Here is a 22,001-nt window from a genome sequence, read left to right on the forward strand (position 1 = left end):
GCCTAAGTGCCCTCCAATTTTTTTGGTCACTTAAAAAGGGCATTAGAACTTTTCATTTCCGTTAGAATGAGCCCTCTTGCAAGATTGTAGGACCAATGAGTCGATACGATCACCCCTGGAAAAAAAAACAAAAAAAAAAAAAAAAACAACAAATAAACACACATCCATGATCTGCCTTCTGGCAAAAAATACAAAATTCTACAGTTTTGTTGATAGGTGCTTGAAACTTCTACAATAGGGTTCTCTGATACGCTGAATCTGATTATGTGATTTTCGTTAAGATTCTACGACTTTCAGGGGTTGTTTCTCCCTATTTTCAAAAATAAGGCAAATTTTCTCAGGCTCCGAAATTTTGATGGGTAAGATTAAACTTGATTAAACTTATATATTTACAATCAGCATTAAAATGCGATTCTTTTGATGTAGCTATTGATATCAAAATTCTATTTTTTGGAGTTTTGGTTACTGTTGAGCCGGGTCGCTCCTTACTACAGTTTGTTACCATGAACTGTTTGAAAGGCCAGGCTGAAAACTCTTGAGCACATGAGAAGAATGTTGTGCTTCTGTTTTGAAAAAAAAATGCAATAATAAACCTTTGTACAGAAAACATTTTCTCTAAAAGACATTCCCCATCCAGACACTGCCTACCATGTATGGTTTCAGAACCCCTTCCTATCTTGTCCCCTCTCCATTGCTTAACCTCTAGGTATGATATAAATCTTTGTCCCCTTCATTACTGATAAAATAAACCACTAGTTTTTCCTTTTTTTTTCTTTGGTACTGGTGATGCCCAAGTTTTATGTTCATTTGATTCTTTTGCTCCCTCTCCTTTGTTTATATGTTCTCTTTTAAACCTTTTCAACACAAATTAATCTCACGTTTTTTTAGTTTTGCTTTTTAACTTTCTGACAATTTACTGCTTAGTTTTTTTTTTACTAATGAATGGCTTTGCCTATTTAATTCTGTTGTTTTTGAAATTATTTAGCCAGTTTTTTAGTTGTTGTGCTAGTTTCATGATTTTTATTTTTATGGTTTTATGATTCTGAAATGTAAATTCAGTCCTTCTGGGCTTGTAATAGTCATATTTTGAAATTAAATATCCTATCTCATCTTATATATTAGCCATTGCCTTATGAATCAAATTCATTAACCGAAGGTTAGCTTTAAAAAAACATGCAGGTTAGAATATGGCATCTTTATTTATTGAAAAGGCATATCTTGTTTTTCATCTTTAAAATAATTTTTGGACATTTTGCCTTGCCTTAATAGTAATTTTGAAAAACAAATTTTGCCACAAAAGACATTGTTTGTGGAAAAGTAAAGAGCTATGTTAAACCAAAGATGTGCATAAATAAAGTCAAAAGCTTAAAACAGATATAAATCATTATTAATAAAGAGATGAAACCCAGAAAATATAGAAACTGTAGTAAATAATCAGATATAACTTAAAACGTACAGAAACTACCATTAATAGGAGTAGGGCTAATGCCCTCCAATCTTTTTAAAGACCAGAAACTCATTTAAGCTTAACTGAAAACAATTGTATTTTGAGCAATATGTATTTATTTGTCATATCATCCACAAAAAAAGAATTAAAATCACCATCCTAGCAATAATTACGAAATAGTACTAATTGCTGCAGATTGAAAGCTTAGTATTTATCTATGTTTGTTCCTGAAGGTTTCAGCAATTATGGAATTGCGAACCTTAAAAAAGGAAAAAAAACACTTCGAGATATATTTAGTTTTCAGGAACAAATTTCCTGATTTTTCTTTTGCACCACGTTTTAATGGTAGTTCAACTATTGAGCTTTGGATAGATTGGTATGGGGAATATTGTTCAAGCAAATGGGTTGAAAATCAATGTAATTTTTGGGTTTTTATAGGTGAGAAACAATCCTCCATCATGCTACAAACCTAAGAAAAGACAAATATTGACTGACCATTTCATCTTAAGAATTATGTTGCACTGTATTTTAGTTTAAGTGCATTTTTTTAAGTAAATGCCTTTTGAGCTTATTTATTAAACCAGTTCTGATTTGTTGTTTAAAAGAAACATTTTTAAGGATGTTAAGAGTCAATGGAATCAGATTCGTTTCTAGTTGAGGTTTGCCTTGATTCTGAAATATTTAGTGTTGTCTTCACAGCCTGAAATGTTATATTAGGTCAACAGAAAAATAACACTTCACAGCAAGAATCAATGCAGCTACATTTGTCAAGAATTTTCTGTTACTGATGAGCTCTTGTTCATCCCACCATGTTAAAATTTTAGAATCTACTTGACCTCCCTGCCCAACATTACCTCACAGTTTCAGCTGTTAATTTGTACCCTTAACCATACCTTAGATATTATAAACATGCTCTTTTGACAACCTGGATGCACATAAAGTCTTTGGGTTTACTTCAGTATACCTTTCAACATTCCAAGGAAGTTTCACCTTAATACCTTAGCCATTCCCGAGATATTGTAGATGTGTTTTTATGGCACTTGGTATTAACCAAGTGACATATAGAAATCGCAATTTCTGTTGGTCTGTCTGTTGGTCTGTCGGTCCGGGTTTTGCTACTTTAGGCACTTTAGGCACTACTCCCTTTCAATTTATTAACATGCATGTACAATATTTTACTACTATGCAGCGTTGCTGCATCTTCCAGATTCTCGGCAATTTTATCCGTGGCCTCCACTTCACAGCTCCTTAGTTCATTTTTTAATGCTTTCTCCACTTTCTTAACATTCTTTTCTTTGGGTATGATCTATCACTCAGATAATTCTTGTACAAGCCCCTTCTTTTTTCTCCATTAAGCTTAAAGTCTTTTCACTAATAATCCTAGCTGTGGTTTTAACTTTCTTCCCTGGGACACCATCAGCAACTTCACGAATTGTTTTCCCAAAATTATTCCATCTATCTTCCACTTTATCAAATTTTAAACTCTCCAGTTTAGTATTCGACTGTTCCTGGAAATTTTCTCTCAAATTCTCATCCTGGAGTCTATCAACATCATAACTTTCTGGAAGGTAGTTACCCTTCGGAAATTTCAGCTTTAAATTAACCTTAGACACTACCCGATGGTAATCTGTAATTTTCAAAAACGTTCAAAAACGTTCAGAAATTAAATAAAAAAAACTAGTTTTTTTAACTGAGAGTAAGGAGCGACATCAAAACTTAAAACGAACAGAAATTACTCCGTATATGAAATGGGTTGTCCCCTCCGCAATCCCTCGCTCTTTACGCTAAAGTTTGACTCTTTGCCACAATTCTACTTTTTAAAACAATTAAAAACTTTTGCGTAAAGAGCGAGGCGTTGAGGAGGGGACAACCCATTTCATATACGAATTAATTTCTGTTCGTTTTAAGTTTTAATGTTGCTCCTTACTTTCAGTTAAAAAAGCTACTTTTTTTATTTAATACTTTTAGTATCAATAACAGCACTCCTATATACCATGGTATCTTGTATTGATCCTGCCAGTCTTCGGTTTACAATAACATAGTCAATAAGGTTTGCTGTCTCAATATCAAGTGAATACCATGTTAATTTATGGGCCATTTTATGACCAAACACCGAATTGGTTATAAGTAAATTGTTATACCTTAGCCATTACTGTTTTCTTTTCCCCCATCAAATTTGGTGATATATAGGTCTGAGATATCAACTTAGGTTCTTATAAATTGCTTTTTGTATTTCTCTTAACTAGAGTATATATCTGATGAGCAAAAGAAAGCGTTAATTTACGATAAGGCCATTTCCATTTTTTAACCGCCCTCTATCCCATAGTGCCTTGCTTGCAAGATATTTCTAACACAGGATATCGCCGTTCATCCTATCATTTAATTATAGCATGATTTAAATGGGAAGACATTGGCTATTCGACGGGAAGATCAGTCAGTATGGGAGAGAAGAGCTCCATTATGTCCCAGTAATGTAAGGAAGCTTGTGAAGTCTGGAGCGAAAGTGATAGTGCAGCCCTCTAACCGACGCGCTTATCCTATGCAAGTATGTAGTTTTTGGTATATGAAATACAACCTATCTTTTTTATTTTTATGTTGAATGCAAACCCTGCATTTAACGTAAATAAAAAATTGAAAAAGTGGAAAATATGGCAAAGAAAAGGTTTTTGAGCCATAATCAACCCTCAGTAGAAATTCTGACTGAGGAAATTCCAATATCTATAATAACTCGCATTTGACATTTGCTTAAAAAGTTTAACAAAGAAGAGGTTTTTGAGCAGTTAATAATCCTCACTGAAAATATTTGAATTAAAAAAAAAAAAAATCTTCAAGACCTTGTATTTGACTTTCTAAAACACGTTAAGCAAAGAAGGCATTTTTGAGTCATTATAAATTCTCGTTGAAAATATTCGGCTAAAAAAATTCTCTCAAGATCTTCCATATGACAGTTTGTAAAAAAAAAATAGACTAAAACCACACTTTTGGGCCATTCTTGATTCTCATTGAAAATTTTTTGCTAAGGAAATTCCTTAAGAAAAACGCCTCTAGTTGTGCTCTAAACAGAAGCTCATATTTCTTTTTTTTACTTTAATTGTAAAGCCTGTATATTTGATTTGCAGACTGTAGGATAGAACATAGGATGCTACTGTGAAATTTAGACTAAATGTATTTTATTCTTAAGTCCCTCGCTAACTTCTGTTATTTTAATTGATAAATAAACTAGACCGAGCTTTATTTAGATCCAGTTGTACTTCACTAATTGAAAAAATTGTACTTCTTAACTATTTGAAGTGATTAGCACTGGAACCCTTAGGAAACTAACTATTTTAGAAGCTTTGTTCAGTCATTGTCCTGAGACATTAACTTTTGTCATTTGATACGAAAGAACTTCTGAGGTTTGTTATGTAGATGTGTGTATATCAGTAAGGTGTGCGTGATTTACCAAAGAAATTCTGTGAATATGAAATTCTGTGACTTTTTCATTAACAAATCAGTGGCAAGACCTCAGCACTTGTGAAATGAGTGCAGCTGACGGATCGTATCGTACCCGGTAAAATATGCTGGTCGCAATTTTTTATTCCATCCAGGGACTGAAAAAGTGTGCGCAGATGGAGATAACCAATTGGGGTAACTGTTGGATGTCCTTAGACTAACCACAAACTGCAGAGTAAGCTCTGTCTCTACTCCATGTTTATCTGCCACCTGTTCAGGCTCTTCTCAGTCTTGGTGTATCCTTGTAGAGAGAAGGAGAACCCCCTGTCGAAAGAAAAAGTATACTAAGCATCTTTAGTGAAGTAAGCAGTCATATTCGTTTTCCTGACCCCACACTACCACTACTACTACTGCTAACAACTCACCGCAGCACCAAGCTGCCTGAGGCTAAGACAGCTACGCAACCTCCTCCTCCATCTCAATCTTTTCAAAGCCTCCCTCTTTATACTCTCTCAAGAAGTCTCCATTTCCTTTAAATCTTTCTTTACGACATCCTCCCACCCAAGATAATGACGACCTGCTTTCCATTTAACCCTAGATAGTTGGCCGAAAAGGACAATCTTCGACAATCTGTCATCCTTCACCCGTAGACCGTGCCCTAACTATCTCAATCTTTCTTTCATTATAGCCCTAGAAAGCGGAATTAAACCACACTTTTCGTACAGCCTACTGTTTGAAAAACGGTCAGTCAGCCAGCTACCCAGAACAATCCGTAGGTTATTTCTCTAGAAAACATCTAGTAAATTTTTATCCGCTTTTCAGAGCGCCCATACTTCAGAGCCATATTTGACCACTGTCATTATTGTACCTACCAATATTCTAATCTTGGTTTGCAGAATTATTTTCCTATTCTTCCAAACCTTCTTTCATTGTGAAAAAACACAGTGAGCCTTTGTTATTCTGCTTTTAACGTCTTCACTGCTCCCATTGTCTTTACTAATATTACTGCCAAGGAAAGTGAAGCTGGCTACTTGATCAATCTTTTCGTTACCCAGCGTCACCTTTTCATCTCCTCTTATTCCTAGCGTTAGTGACTTTGTCTTCTTAAGATTGATTTTCAAACCTATTCTAATACCCTGAATAATCTGGATAATACCCTGAATAATACCCTGAAATCATCAGCATAATCTAGGTTCAGGAGAGTTGTTCCTCCCCATTTGATTCCTCGGTCTCCTGTGCTCTTTAAGACAAAGTCCATCAAACTGAGCCACATATAGGGGGATAGAACACAACCCGACTTAACTCCTGATCCAATGCAGAACCCGCTGCTAACCTTATTTCTTACCCTCGTACATAGAACTAATCCCTTTAATGTGTTTTCTGGTAAGAGCTTTGCTGAAGCTCTTCTATCAACAGAATCGAACGCTTGCTCACATCTGTAAAACTGAGGACCAAAGATGTTGACAAATAAGGCACTTCTCAACTATTACCCTAAGAATAAAAATTTGGTCTTCACTTCCTCTACCTTTTCTGAAACTGCACTGTTCTTCTTAAAACTTTGTCTATAGCACCTCTCAGTCTAAAACGTATCATACTACTTAGTGATTTGATACCTACAGAGACCATACTAATGCCTCGATAATTACGACACTCAATTTTATCACCTTTCTTATAAAGTGGCTTATTTAAGGTCTTCCCAAAATCGTTAGGTACTTCCCCTTTAAAAAAATCATGTTCATAATCTTTAGTAACTTATTTCTAACCTCGGAGCCACCATATTTAAGAAAATCATTTACCACACTATCAGCACCTGGAGCCTTATTATTTCTTAATCCTTTCAGTGCTGTTGCTTCCTCACAAAAAAAAAATCTTGCTTTACATCAAAGGTATTAAGAACTTTTTCATTTTCCTCTATATCTTGTCCTGCAAATGTATCTCGGTATGGGACATTCTCAAAATGTTCCGCCCATCTCTCTTTAACTCTTTCCTTATCACTAATTGTGGTCCCGCTCCTATTTGTAACTGGGACAAGTCCAGATAGACTACTCCCTCTCAATTTATTAACATGCCAGTACAATATTTTGCTATTATGCCGTTTAGCTGTATCTTCCAGATCCTCGGTAATTTTATCCACGGCCTCCACTTCACATCTCCTTAGCTAAACAGTTAGTTACCTAGCTGTCACATCTCCATATTTTAATGCTTTCTCCACTTTCTTTACATTCCTTTTGTTTTCATATGATCTATCACTCAGATAATTCTTGTACAAACCCCTTCTTCTCTCTATTAAACATAAAACTTTTTCACTAATTTTCCTAGCTGCAGTCTTAACTTTCTTCCCTAAGACACCATCAACATTTTCACAAATTTATTTTTCTAAAATTATTCCAACCATCTTCCACATCGTAAAATTTTGAATTCTCAAGCTTAGTATTCAACTGTTGCTGGAAAGTTTCTCTCAAATTCTCATCCTGGAGTCTACCAACATCATAACTTCCCGGGAGGTAGCTACCCTTCCGTAGTTTCAGCTTTAAATTAACCCTAGACACTACTAGATGGTAATGTTTACTTTTAACATCAATAGCATTGTATCTTGCATTGATCCTGCCAGTATTCGGTTTACTATAACATAATCAATAAGTTTTCCTGTCTTACCATCAAGTGAATACCACGTCAACTTATGGGCCGTTTTATGACCAAACACCGTATTGGTTATAACTACATTGCTATGCCTACAAAATTGCAGAAGTCTGCAGTTATTACTGTTTTCTTTTCCTACGCTAAATTTACCTTGGCTAGCATACCATCTATCCCTATTTTTACCGACCTGGGTGTTGAAATCTAGTAAAAACACTAAATTTCTACCTGGAACCCTGTCTATTTGCTCCTGTAACTGTAAGTAAAATCCATCTGAGTCATTAGTGTCTCCATCAGTCGATTCAATAGGGCCATATACTACTATAACTGATACCCTGAACTTCTTAGTCACAAAAGGAGCAATTAGTATTCTATTATTAATACCTTCCCAGCCTTAACAAGACTTAGCAGCTTTCTTATTGATCATGAGCCCTACTCCTTGTCTATTTACCCCATCCTTCCTGCCTGAGTAAACAAATTCTATATCACCTAATTTCAAACCTACCGGTAAGTTACTCGTTTGTAGGTTTCACGCAAGCGGTGGTGAAGAAAAGTGGAAAATTGCACATTTCTTCGTGTTTGTCCGGGCTTTTACGGCTGTCGTAACGATTGTTTTGCTCTACCACACATTTTTGTTTGAAACATTTTCTTTTGGCCTGTGTTTCATGAACTGTTGCGCTAATGTGCGCGTAACTTTCCCCAGAAGATAAAAGCTCCGTTCCAGGACAGTACTGTGAGGTCTAGGAAACGGGATGCAAAAAGCTGCACCTCTGTCAACGTAGAGCCGCCAAAGACCTTTCTGTTCTTTAGTCCTTTTTATAGAATTAAATCCCAAGCCGCCAGTCTAACTCAAACCAAAGCAGCTGATGCCTTCCCCCATCCTACCAGTGTCTCCTCTTGACACCCTGGAAGAGCTGGAAACAGGTAGTGTTAAACACTGTACCTCCGATATAAATGGTTTAATTTATGAACAAATTTAAAGTTTCAGAGAGATCAAAGATTTAACCACCCCTTTAACCGTATTATTCAAGTGTATTAACCTGACAATAATTCATTGTACTAATAAACGAATTTGAGACCATTGAAGACTTACCGTTAATCAACATTCTGGGGAGAGACTTTCACTCAATCCCCAGAATATTTCTTCCATATGTCCTCTCACTTATGAACAGTACAGACGACATAGATTTATGCGAAAAATTCAAGTTGTTAATATTGCGTGTACCAGTAATTCCTGGCCCGCGACCAAGGAGTTGGTTACATGTTACAGATACGTTTTGTAGTAAACTTTGGAGGTCGTGTTGTATTATGTGATGATCATTTATAAACAGTAGAGTCCTTAGCTTTAACGATATGCCAAATAAATGCGGTTTTACAGACCATACAGTTGCTTTGCAGGCCTATGAAGCAGTCTAAGAAAGTAGCGTTACAATTGTGCATAAAATAAGATGTTTGGATGAAAATTAAGGTACTAAGATAATAATTAAAACACACAAATCTGATCCTCGAAAATCTCATGATACAGCTCAGAATATCGTGGTGGTAAAACTGACTAAACTTAAAGTAAGAGATGATAATGATTTGCTGCTGTCGACTAGTGACGTCAATACATTTGTGCATCTTTTCTCAGAATTCATTAACGACTAAAAGTTTTACTGCTTGATGCCTCAGTTTTAAGATATCTCTATTCTAAGTATCACTTCAGTTGTGAATAAGCTGAAGGCACTCGATTCACTTATATCTAGTTGCCCAAATTAGATGCTGATTAAGTCAATTATCAAGTGCTCTATTCACCTTTAGCAACACGAAAACATTGCTCTGTCTCTGTAATAGGTTAGATTATATATTATTTTTTTTTTTTTACTTTTTTTGACATTATGATGAGTGATGTTTAGAAGTGTGTACCCAAAGTTTATTTGATGCAAATTTCAAAATGCATTGAGAATTTTCAAAGAATTTGTTTAGATCCCAAGAATTCTCATATTTCTTTCTTTGCCAGGGGTTGGTATCATGCAAATGCATATAACACTCGTCGAGAAATAGAACCTTCACTTTTCGGTTTTCAGAGGATATTAATGGAAAGCAATAGACATTGGAACACCTACTATGCCTTCTAGTTTTTGGTGGTGGATTTACAGGACTCTAGGCCCTAAGATTCCAGAATCATGATTCCAGGGTCCTGTAGGAGGACCCCTGAGGCCTCAAAGGTGTTTACATAAACCCCTGAAGTTCATATCTACATGCTAATATCCAGTAAAAACGCAAAACTAACAGGTGAAATTTCTCTCCTGGGAATAGAACACTGTATGATTATGTTTTTTTTTAGAGGAGCACCCCCTAGCTATACGTGTGTCCCTTTATGTGCATATATGAAACCCGCTTAGTTAAAATACTTACATAGGTTGTGATAGAATTCCTTTTTTAATAAATGACTGTACTATTATTTTGTTTTAGGCTTATGCAAATGCAGGAGCTGTTATACAGGAAGACATTTCTGAAGCACCATTGATCCTTGGTGTTAAGCAAGTACCAATAGATGCCTTAATTCCAAATAGAACGTACTGTTTCTTTTCCCATACAATAAAGGCTCAAGAGGCCAATATGCCTTTACTGGATGCAATTTTGGAAAAGGTATGCTGGTTTACTATGGGTATTCGTTAAAAGTTATTACCCCCAACCGAGGTGTTTCTCAAAATACAGGATAGGGAACCCCCGCCCCCTTCCCCGCATTAAAAAGGAGTAACTGGTTCCAAATCTATAGTTCTTAGCAAGAAAACAAATATTGAGGTTCACACTGGTTTGGTCATGTGACGGGGAAGATAGTCTTTCCTTCTTTTTTCTGGGGAGATGTTTTGAACCAGTTGCTTAGAATATCTGAAGGAGCCATTTCAAACGTAAATTTAAAGTTCCACAACTCGTTCGGATAAATGAAAAAAATACCACAATAGAGTGCTAATATAAGCCGTTTTGCACTGTTTAGCGACAGATTAGGCACGAATAAAGAAAATATTACTGAGCGAAAACTATTAAATTTCTATGGATTTTAGAACGTTAGCATCAAAAAGCTACTTACGTAACTCTCCCCTCCTCCATCCGATCTCTTGGGTAGTTTTGTTCTGTAATGAGTTTTAACGTTGCCTTACATTTTCATTTTTTTTTAGTAAAAATTCTATGAAATTTCTCAAACGATTTTATAGTCAAATACCCTACACGGTCATCCTGATTGGTGGTTATTCTTGTCACAATAGCAGATAAAGCACTAAATATATAAAAATCACAACCATAGTCGTCGTGATACAATTTTTTATGCTAACTAAAAAATAACACAGAGTCAAAGTCCAACCCAAGACACATAAATATTTAACTTGCTGAAAAACAAACATTAAAATAGAATAAATTCAATTTCAAATTAAAAAAAAAACTTCTAAATCGACAACGAATAAACAAACAAGGGAACAAAACTGTTTGCATAACTTAGATGGTGTTAATTTTAGACACTGGCTCAGCTATTTTTTCTTGGGATCAGTGTTTGTGAAAAGAAATTAAAGGAGGGGGGGGATTTCGTGAAGCCGTCAATTTGCCAAAATACCCACACTAAACATAAGACACAATTCATCACGGCGTGTCGAAAGAGTTTTAAGGGAGCAAGGTTCAAGGTTTAAGTTTATTTATTACAATAGCAATACAGCGTGATTTGGATGTGGTTTTAATTAGCTGAGGGTGATAACTTCGCTTGCCCTTACAAGCTTATTGCCTTTCTTGGCAGGCGAATGGTGAATAATTTTTGTTTTCTTTTCTTAATAAATGTACATCTCAATCGCAGTGGCCAGGAAGTGTAGAAAAATCATATCTAAAAAATCACAAAATAATAAAAACATTAAATATAAGATACCATTTTACACCAGGAATAAGTTTTTAACTTTTAAATCATTGAATGAGCTACGTTTGGAGCCGAGATTTAATGGTGACAATATTATATCTGTAGATGCAGCAAATTTGACCAAATCAAAGTAATCATTTACCGCACTGTAAATATTGACCTCTCACATTCTGGTAAAGGGATTAATAGAAGAGGCCCAGGTCGAATGGAAATGGACATTTTGGGACACAGAGAACACAGGTTCATTTGATAAAAATACTTAGGAAGCTCCTCACGGTCGAATTTAACTTTAAACAAAAATATAGATGACTGTACGCTAAGACTCACCGGGAGAGTATCCACAATATTAAATAACTATTTTGTGATTGATTTGTTTGGCAAAAGGGAAGGAGACAATAGGAATAACTAGAAGGAGATAACTAGAAAAACTAGGAATAAGTAGAAAAGAGAAGGAGACAATAGGAATAATAGACAATAGAAATAGGACACGAGCAGCCTTGTTCTGAATCTTTTGAAGTGAGATAAGATTAGACTGAAACGTTCTTAGGTAAACCAATGCCGCATAATCAAATTGAGATTGTACTAAAGTAAAATAAAGTGACCTAAGTGCTGAGTAAAGAGTTAACTGTTTTAACCGGTTCATTATGCCAACGCTCTGTGATGCTTTCGCACGAACAACTGTGATGTGATCCTTCCATGAAAGATTCTCGTCGATAACCACCCTTAAATAACCAATACTTTTCACTCTTTCAATAGACAGTAAACCGTTCAAGCATAACGCAACCGTTAGTTAATTGTGGAAACCTGCATCAAACACTGCAATAAATAATAATAACAAAAACCACAGTAAGAAGTTTTTCTCTTTTTTTTTTTGTTAAGCATAAGTTTATTGTCATCAATCCATTTGGAAATAGGACTGTATATATGGAAAATATTTATTTGAAGCTCATTTAAAGGTTTACCGCACACAGAAGCATCTGTATCATCATCAAACTGTGTATCTAGAGAAGCTGAGGCTGTAGCAAAATACATATCGTTAATATAAATAAGAAAGAAAAGAGTTCCCATTATTGAACCCTGAGGGACACCAACCGATAATAATAGTGGAAGGAAAGAAGAAGCAGAATTATTTATTACAGTAACTTGCGATCTCTCAGAAAGATAAGATTTTACTAACTCCAATGCTTTCTTACGAATCTCCGAATTATTAAGCTTAGAAAATTAATCAAATGAGAAATTGAGTCGAACGTTTTTTGAACGTCCAGGAACAGGGTTGCAGCAATTTGTAATTTGTCAAGATAATCATTCACAAACTGGTTAATAATGATCATAGGATGCTCAGTCCCATTTTTTTTTTTTGAAAACCAAATTGAACCTTTGAAAACAATTCTGATTTTTCAAAAAAAAATTATACATCCGATTATATAACGCTCTTTCTACAATTTTACAAAACGCAGACAGAATTAAAAAAGAAGTGGGAAAAACTCCAGCCTGAAATATTAAATTTATTATATGTGTAAATACAGTTGTAATACCTGCCATAACTACTTTCACAAGGTTAGAAAAAGAACCGTCTTACGCTTCGGAATAGCCATGTTTCATAAGCGTAACAATGTTCATCACCTTGGGTTCAGTGACAGGAGACAGGAACATTAATTTGTCTAATGGTGGTGGTAGGTACTTACGGTAGTAAATGGGTACCTGGAAAAATCTGGGAAAGGTAAACAGGAAGGGTGTGCGAAAGCACACGATGGTTGGCCCCCAACCCCCCATTGCACTTCCTGGCTGAAGGGCCAAGAAACGGAGATCAGCACCGCCAGTAGGGACTGTAAAGTCTAATGCCGTATCCTTACCTTACCACCCTTATTTGCTTTATTGTTGTTCGGTGTGGTCATCTACTTTTCAAACACATTTGAGGTCATTACGTGCTTTTCAAAATTCGGCGATTCGGGTTCTTGTCAATTGTGATAATTGTATATCAGTTAGAGATAGTTATAAAAAAAATAATATTTTACCAGTTTCAGGTCTTTTTAATTTTTATAAGGATCTATTTATGTTTGATATATTGCATAAAAATGCACCTGAATTTTTGGTTGGTGTGTTTGAGAGAGATGAGCCTGAATATGAGACAAGGAATTCGTCAGCGATTAGAAAACTTATTAAAAGGTCTGCAAGGTCTGCATTTTCGATTCGCCATGTTCTTCCTTCTATGTGGGAGTCCCTTCCTTATGATATAGTACAAGAGACTGATAGTCCGACTTTTCGTGGGCTGCTTAAGGACCATCGTTGTGGTATTTATGATTTATGATTTTTTCTTCTTTTTTTTCATATATAGATAAAGTACGGAAGTGATGCGTAATAGTGTCGTTATATTAAGTTAGTGTAGTACAGGGTCTCAAGTGGCGACTTTTTTTGCTGGTTTTGTTTTGTGTTTTTGCTTTTTAGGGTAATCCATTGATAAGTGATTTGTTTTGTAGTTTCGAGAATGGCCGCACAAGCCATAAGGTTTTTTGGCAAATTTTTATTTTTTTGTGTTTTTAAATAATTTTTAAATAAATTCTATATCTAAAAAAAAACGAATCAATTAACCTCCATGTCTTTTTTGGCTACCTTGCGATTGCAAAAATTGAGCCTCAAATTATAGATTTTTTTGCATTACGAATCAATTTTGATTACTGTGTTGCGAAAGGAACACTGGTTTTGTCGTGTTTTTTTTTTCTAGCACCCCGATTCCAGCTTATTCCTAGAAAGTGGTAAGGGTCTAACCTCTGCGGTTTTTAGAGAAAGTGTGGACCTTAGGCGGGATTGATGAATATGACTTTGCATTTTGGAAAGCTTCATAGAACTCTTGCCTGGGGCCAAAATGGATTTTTTTTTGCTTGTTTTTCTACCCATTTCTGTTCGTGATTTCAGCTGAGTTTATCATTCGGGTTTTTTGCACTTAGGATTTCGTAGAGAAATGGTATCAGATGTACATCTTAAACTTTAAAAGGTTACTGATTGCTAAATAAATTAGAGTTTATCCTTTGCTTCTTTCTAATTTATGACGTTAGAAACTTGGCCTACGGCAAAAAAGTCAACTTTTGACCTGAGACAGACATTTTTTTTTTTTTGACGGGAGTTGATAGGTCTTGATGAGCTGATCAAAGTAGATTTCATCCATTTTTTGGTAGAAAAAATCCTTCATAAGATATGCCAGTTTGAATATTTAAAGGGGTTGATAACTATAGTAGTAAGGTACACACTGAAACCAAAAATAGGCCGATACAGTAATGATATCAGGTGTGCCTCTGAAACTTTAAAAGTTCTCTTACTGCTAAAGAAATTAGAGTTTATCTTTTGCTACTTTCTAAATGATGACGTTAGAAACTTGGCCTTCAGCAAAAAAGTTAACTTTTGAACTAAGACAGATAGATTTTATTTTTCGACGGCAGTCGATAGCTCTTGATGAGCTGGTTAAGGTATAGGTCATACATATTTTGGTAGAAAAATTTCTTCATGAGATATACTAGTTTGAAAGTTTAAAGGGGTTGACAACTACATTAGTAAGGTACACACTGAAACCGAAAATAGACCGATACCAATTGTGAGACATATAGAGGAGTTTTGAGCAACAATTGACTGTTTAGCTCATAATCATCTTTGGCAATGAAGGGTTCGTAAGTTTTGCTAGTTGGTGTACCTATTATTTGTTTCCGGTGTATTTGATGGTAAGACCTATTTGGTTCCAGTGGTAAGAATCAAAGTGCCCCGAGGCATTGGACCCGTTGGTCCACATGTAGGGGACTTGTAAATAATAATCGGCTGTCGGGCTATAATCATCTTCAGTGATGAGGGGCCTGTAACTTTTGCGAGTTGGTGTACCTAGTATTTATTCTAAGATCCTGATTAACAACTTCAGCGTTTAATCGAAATGAAGAAACGAAACCAAAGTGTTGCTCTCACAACACTTTACTCGGCGAAGCCGAACGAAGGTTGCCGCAACACCTCACGTTGCCCATGCAACGTAGATCTAGTGTGTTTTTATAATTAACAGAATTTGATTTATTATCCTGATTCGGCTCTGAAACATATTTTTTAATTATATTTTTTTACCTGTATTGATCTCAAAATACCCGGTGAAATCCACGGCTTAGGTGGCGTGTCATATTTTTTACAGTTTCGAGACACAAATTGACATACTTCATTTATAGCATTTTGAAATTTTTCGAAGAACATCACTGTAGTCTCTTCGGGGCACTTTGATTTCAGAATATAATTCCAATCCAATGCTGAAAACAGTTTCAAAATATTAACTTCACTAATTTTTTTTTAATATTCATCACATTTTTAGGGCGATAATTTAAGCAGAGATCGTATACAGTGATCATTCTGATCATTTAAATGAACTCGTGTTTGGAAAGGATTAATTGAAGTAAAAATATTATCTAATAACGTTGCAGTTTGCTCTGCTGTTCTTGTAGGAATTCTACATGACGAAACTAACGATTTCACGCAATTTAAGTACAGAAAATCACGCGACTTTTCTTCAGTGTGTTGATTGCGCTGTTCGTAATTTATATTATCACAAGATAGGATATTGCAATTAAAATCCTCCGTAATCACGACCTGATCTTCATTTTCATCAATCTCGTCTAAAAAGTGTTCATATATATCCAAAAATTTCAGGACACAAAGGGTGGCCGGTATATTACCGAACAAATAATTTTTTTGTATTTACCATAATCTCAATCAACAGACTTTCAGAAATCACTTCCTTGTCAATACTAGACAATTCACTCTTAATTACCCATGGTATCCCATTTCGAACCAAAAATGTTTGCCCTCTACTTGATCGTGTTAGTAAATAAAATCATAACCTACACACTATACAAGGTTTTCGCTACCGAGACAAGTTTCACATAGACCCAAAATGGCAATTTTATCGTCATCAAAAGCGAAGCAATAGAATCCAAACTCTCAAGTAAACCTGGGTGATTAGTGAAAGCTCTCCTCAGAGCTCTTTCGTAAATTCTACCATACTTGCCTACCGATGAATGTAGACTAAACGGGGAGCTAAATAATCAGAGAATATGATGAAGCATTTGTCATAACCTTCATCTGTTAATGGAGCGTTTCACTGGTAAAAATCCTTCAGACTAAGCTGATTTTTTTTCAATATCTCTCAGCCTCCCCACCAAAGGTTCACTAATACTCATTGAAAGTCAAATAATCATTTGTTACCTGATGTCTCGAACTCTATGTGCTGACAGTTAAGTCGGGATAACACGTAACCAATATGAAACAGTAGAGATAACAGAATTGCAAATGTCAAAGATACACATACTGTGTGATCGCTGGACCAATTCAGTCACAACATGGCAAAATATACACAGTAAGAACAAAAAAGAAACCTTGAAAAAGTAAGCTTAGGCCTAAAAAAATAATATAAAATGCTGGATGAAGAACACTCGTGACATTCCACAAGAATAGACGGATCATTTCACACTGCACTTTATTCTGATATCAGACCGGTATGAACACTTACATAAACAACGCTCTACTTGATTTCAAAAAGAATACTTGGACACTATTCATGTTTCTGCCAGTTGAGATTAGCGTCCTTTTTTTACCTTTAGTCCTATATTTGTACCCCTTTGTTTAACACGAGTCATTAACGCATCACCTCTTTCACGTAGCTCTTTCCCTCTAACTAGGAGAGTGCTGCGATGGTTGTTCAGCGCTGGTGGTAGGTCTGTTGTAATACGTATTCCGGATTTGGAGTTTAGAAACAGATTCAAAAACGCTTTGGATCTCAAGTACATTACGTAATGAGACGAGGACTGTTTTGCTTTGGACCTTTTACGCAAAGTAATCCCGCTTGTGGGTTTATCAAGAAGATGGTAACATTTTTTTCACATGAACACTATCACCCGCTAGGCCAAGGATTTTTTTTCAAAAAGGTTTTCAACATTAGACTTGGTGTTTTGACCTGGGCGGTCGGACGGCAAACTATGGGTGACTACGTTTCATTGTTTGACTTCAAAGCTGGTAACTTTTTTTCAAGCTTATTGCTGCGAGATTTTTGTAGAATAGAATCCTTCTCAAGAGCTACAATTTTACTCCCGTGCGAGGAAAAGTGGGTTTTCAGCTCTGTAATCTCAGCGTTCATACAGTCAAGTTTCTTTGAAATTTCAGAGTGGGACCGGATGGTCGAGTCCAGCTTTAAATTCACACTTTCTGCAAAGGTATCAAAATTTACTTGTGTCACAGCCGCCATCATACGTTACTATAGATAATTGCCCTGATCCGCCTTTATTAATTTAGAACTTCATTTGGTTCTTTTCTCTCTTAGTCATTCAAAAACAGCACTTTCTATCAGAAATGATTTTTCTTTATATTAGATGGCGCTAAAACCGAAAATTGTAAAACTTCTGCTTTAACCAAGGAAACTGGCTCTAAAAAAGCAGCTTCAAACTGCTTCACAGTCTTTTGAGAATGTTCAAAAATTGCCGTACCTTCTTTCTGTCACCCACAACTTATTTCTGGTACATTTAAAATCACTAAAGATTTTTGATATGTTTAAGTGTTCACAGTTAGATAAATGGCGCCCTGACTTAGGGGGATTTAGAAACTACCAGAAGAGTTCGCAATTGGATCCTTCCCAGGTGGTCCTTCTGATCCGAAGTCGGGTCAAAATGCCAAAACGGGACAAGTATAATCAACCAGCGGTCGGATAAACGTAAGAAAATACGCAATAGGAGTGGGGCTAAAAGACCATGGTGAGTAAGGAGTTTTAACGATAGGATATCCGGATTTGCCCATTTGATCATCTCCTGCGTGTGTTGTTTCCACTTCAGGTCATCAGCGAAACATATTCCTAAGAGTTACTTTAAAGTTAAGAGGTAAACCTGGCTAATGATTACCTCCCATAGATATGTGAAAACATTTATTAGAACAAATTGAAGTGTTCTTGTGACATTTTTTGAAAGACAACCCTTTAAAGGATTCAAAACTTTTTCATATAAATGCCAAAGACTGGGCCTAGGCTAAATATTTTGCTAGAGGTTTGGTCAAATCAGGATATTTCTTTCCATCGTGTACAGTTGACATTAACTGGCCTCTTCTGGATTACGATGGTAACAAAAGAGCAGGACCACTCAAATTTCAGTTGAACACTTGCTAGTTATAATTTTTTATGATATGACAATATTGCCTCCCCCTCCCCCCCCCCCGATACCTGGACATAACCATAGGTAAGCCTTAAGCACAGGTGCATAGTTTAAGGAAGCCCTGAAAAATCCTGAAAACTACTTTAAAGCAATAATAAATACTTCTTTTGTCACTCCTGAAGGTTTTTTCCTTCACTTTACCCCCCCACCCTTCCTGATAAATAAATGCTCATTCATTATATATTTTGCCATTGTATTTTATTATACTGCTATTATGTTTCTCTCTGCATGAGTAGTATTCCTGTTGTAATAATAGTGTTTACCATAACGTTATAATATTATAAAAGTTACAATAGGAATATGTTGTAGTAAGTATATATAATGTTATGTGTAATTTTATATAAGTTTGACTTGGCGAACAGTTACCAATCTTGTTACATATTCTATCTTGAATACTATTGAGTTTTACTCAGGGAAAAGAGTTTGTTTAAGCCCGTTTTTTTTTTACTCTTGGTTACTATGGGCTGGAATTTGCCCTTTATTAGATAACGATGATGGGTGAGGTTGTACTGCAGTAGTACAACCTTGTTATTTTTGTTAGTCTCCTATTTGCTTCTTATAATGAATGGTTAGAAAAACAACACAAATGAATGAAATATTATAATTTTACCCTCCTCATCCACCGCCAAACTGGAAGAGTCTGCTGGAGGCAACATATAAGAAAAAGTATTGACTAGGATTTGTACAATCCCTGTGCCTCTGTTTTGTATGTCTCTGAATAGTCACTTTTTGTTAGTTTTTCTGGATGGAAAAAGTAATAAAGTCACTTTTCTTGCACATCTCATTGCGGCCGACCTCTTTAGTCGTTCCTTTGTGTTTTTATGGCACTTGATATTAACCAAGTGACATATAGCAATCGCAAATTCTGTTGGTCTGTCTGTCTGTCGGTCCCGGGTTTACTACTTTAGGCACTTCCAGGAAAGCTAGGACGATGAAATTTGGCAGGCATATCAGGGACCGAACCATATTAAATTAGAAATAGTCGTTTTCCTGATTTTGACCATCTGGGGGGGGGGGGGGGGGAAGGAGGGGCGGTTAATTCGGAAAAAATAGAAAAAATGAAGTATTTTTAACTTACGAATGGTTGATCAGATCTTAGTGAAATTTGATGTTTGGAAGGATATCTTGTCTCAGAGCTCTTATTTTAAATCCCGAATGGATCTGGTGACATTGGGGGGGGGGGGAAGGGGAAACCTAAAATCTTGGAAAACACTTAGAGTGGAGGGATCGGGATGAAACTTAGAGGAAAAAAATAAGCACAATTCCTAGATACATGATTGACATAACCGGAACGGATCTGCTCTCTTTGGTGTAGATGGGGGGAGGGAGGGTTGATTCTGAAAAATTAGAAAAAATGAAGTATTTTTAACTTATGAACGGGTGATCGGATCTCAATGAAATTTAATATTTAGAAGAATATCGTGCCTCAAAGCTCTTTTTTTAAATCTCGACCGGATCTGGTGACATTGGAGGGAGTTTTGGGGGGGAACCTAAAATCGTGGAAAATGCCTAAAGTGGAGGGATCGGGATGAAACTTGGTGGGAAAAATAAGTAGAAGTCTTAGATACGTGATTGATATAATTGGAACGGATCCGCTCTATTTGGGGGAACTGGGGGGGGGGAGGTCAATTCTGAAAAATTAGAAAAAATGACGTATTTTTAACTTACGAAGGAGTGATCGGATGTTCATGACACCTCATATTTAGAAGGACCTCGTAACTCAGATCTCTTGTTCTAAATCTCAACTGGATCCAGCGTTATTGGGGGGGGGGGGAGGGGACCGGAAATCTTATAAAATACTTAAAGCCGAGAGATCAGGATGAAACTGGATGGTAAGAATAAAAACAAGTCCAAGATACATGACTGACCTAACTGGACTGGATCCGCTCTCTTTGGGGGAGCTGGGGGGAGGCTAGGGTTAATTCTGAAAAATTAGAAAAAATGAGCTATTTTTAACTTACGAAGGAATGGTCATATCTTAATGAAATTTTATATTTAGAAGGATCTCGTAGCTTAGGTATCTTATTTTAAATCCCGACTGGATCCAGTGTCAAAGGGGGGAGGGGTAATCAGAAATCTTGGACAACGCTTAAACCGGAGAGATCAGGGTGAAACTTGGTGGGAAGAATAAACACAAGTCCAAGATACCTGACTGAAATAACCGGACCGGATCCGCTCTCTTTGGTGGATTTGGGGGGGGATTTGACTCGAAAAATTTAGAAAAAGAATTAGAAAAATTAGAAATTAGAAACATTAGAAAAAATGAGGTATTTGTAACTTACGAACGGGTCATCAGATCTTAATGAAATTGAATATCTAGAAGGATCTTGTGCAAAAGAACTCTAATTTTAAATCCCAACCAGATACAGTGACATTGAGGGGAGTTGGAGGGAGAAACCGGAATTCTTGGAAAACGTGAAAATCGAGGTATCTTACCAATGGGTGATTGGATCTTAGTGAAACTTGATATATAGATGAATCTTATGTCTCAGATGCTCTATTTTCAATTAGAATTGGATCAAAAGACATAGAGGGTTGGAGGGAGGAAACAGAAATCTTGGAAACCGGAAATCTTTGAAAACGCTTAGTGTGGAGATATCGATATGAAACTTCATGAGAAGAATAAGCACAAGTTATAGATACGTGATTGATATATTTGGAACGGATCCGTTCTCTTTGGGGGAGCTGGGGTTGTAAATTTGGAAAAAATAGAAAGATTGAGGTATTTTTACACAAGAACGGGTGACCGGATCTTAATGAAATGGTTGTTTGGCGAGTTCGGTGCTTCTGGACGTACTAGGACGATGAAAATTTGTAGATGTGTCAGGGACCGACACAAATTCACTTGATAACAGTCGTTTCTCAGATTCGACCATTTGGGGGGGGGGTTGTAGGGAGGGAAAATCGTGAAAATTAAGGTATGTTTATGTTACGAATGGGTGATTGGATCTTAACGAAAATTCATATATAGAAAGATTTTATGTCTCAGATGCTCTATTTTCAATTCGGATCGGATCCAGGGAAATTGGGTGGTGGAGGGGGAAATCTTGGAAACTAGGAATCTTGGAAAATGCTTAAGAGTGGAGAGATCTAGATGAAACTTGAAAGTGTTTGTGTGACAACCCCCCCCCCCTCCCACGAAAAATAATTCTGGTTATGGCTTTGTAAAGCAGCTTTCTGAAATACCTTCAAATGTATTTATATGATAAATTTTTGCTTTCAAGATAGTTCTAAATAATAGTTATCATTCTTGAATCACCAGTAAATCAAAGGCAAATTCTGTCGGTATTTCTGTCTGTCTGTCGGTCCCGGTTTTGCTAGTTTAGGCATTTCCAGATAAGCTAGGACGATGAAATTTGGCAGGCGTATCAGCGATCAGACCAGATTAAATTAG

The 22,001-nt window shown here is 36.1% G+C and overlaps 1 protein-coding gene across 1 annotated transcript in view; it reads left to right on the top strand.

Annotated features, from left to right (window-relative positions):
• The window catches only part of LOC136042118 (alpha-aminoadipic semialdehyde synthase, mitochondrial-like), a 102,462-nt gene that overhangs the window by 18,597 nt on the left and 61,864 nt on the right, over positions 1-22,001 (top strand). The window contains exons 2-3 of the mRNA XM_065727016.1: positions 3,837-3,992; positions 9,971-10,147. Of these exons, the coding sequence (XP_065583088.1) occupies positions 3,837-3,992; positions 9,971-10,147 (333 nt within the window). The remainder of the gene's footprint in view (positions 1-3,836; positions 3,993-9,970; positions 10,148-22,001) is intronic.

This window comes from Artemia franciscana, unplaced genomic scaffold, assembly GCF_032884065.1.
Source record: "Artemia franciscana unplaced genomic scaffold, ASM3288406v1 PGA_scaffold_67, whole genome shotgun sequence".
NCBI lineage: Eukaryota > Metazoa > Arthropoda > Branchiopoda > Anostraca > Artemiidae > Artemia > Artemia franciscana.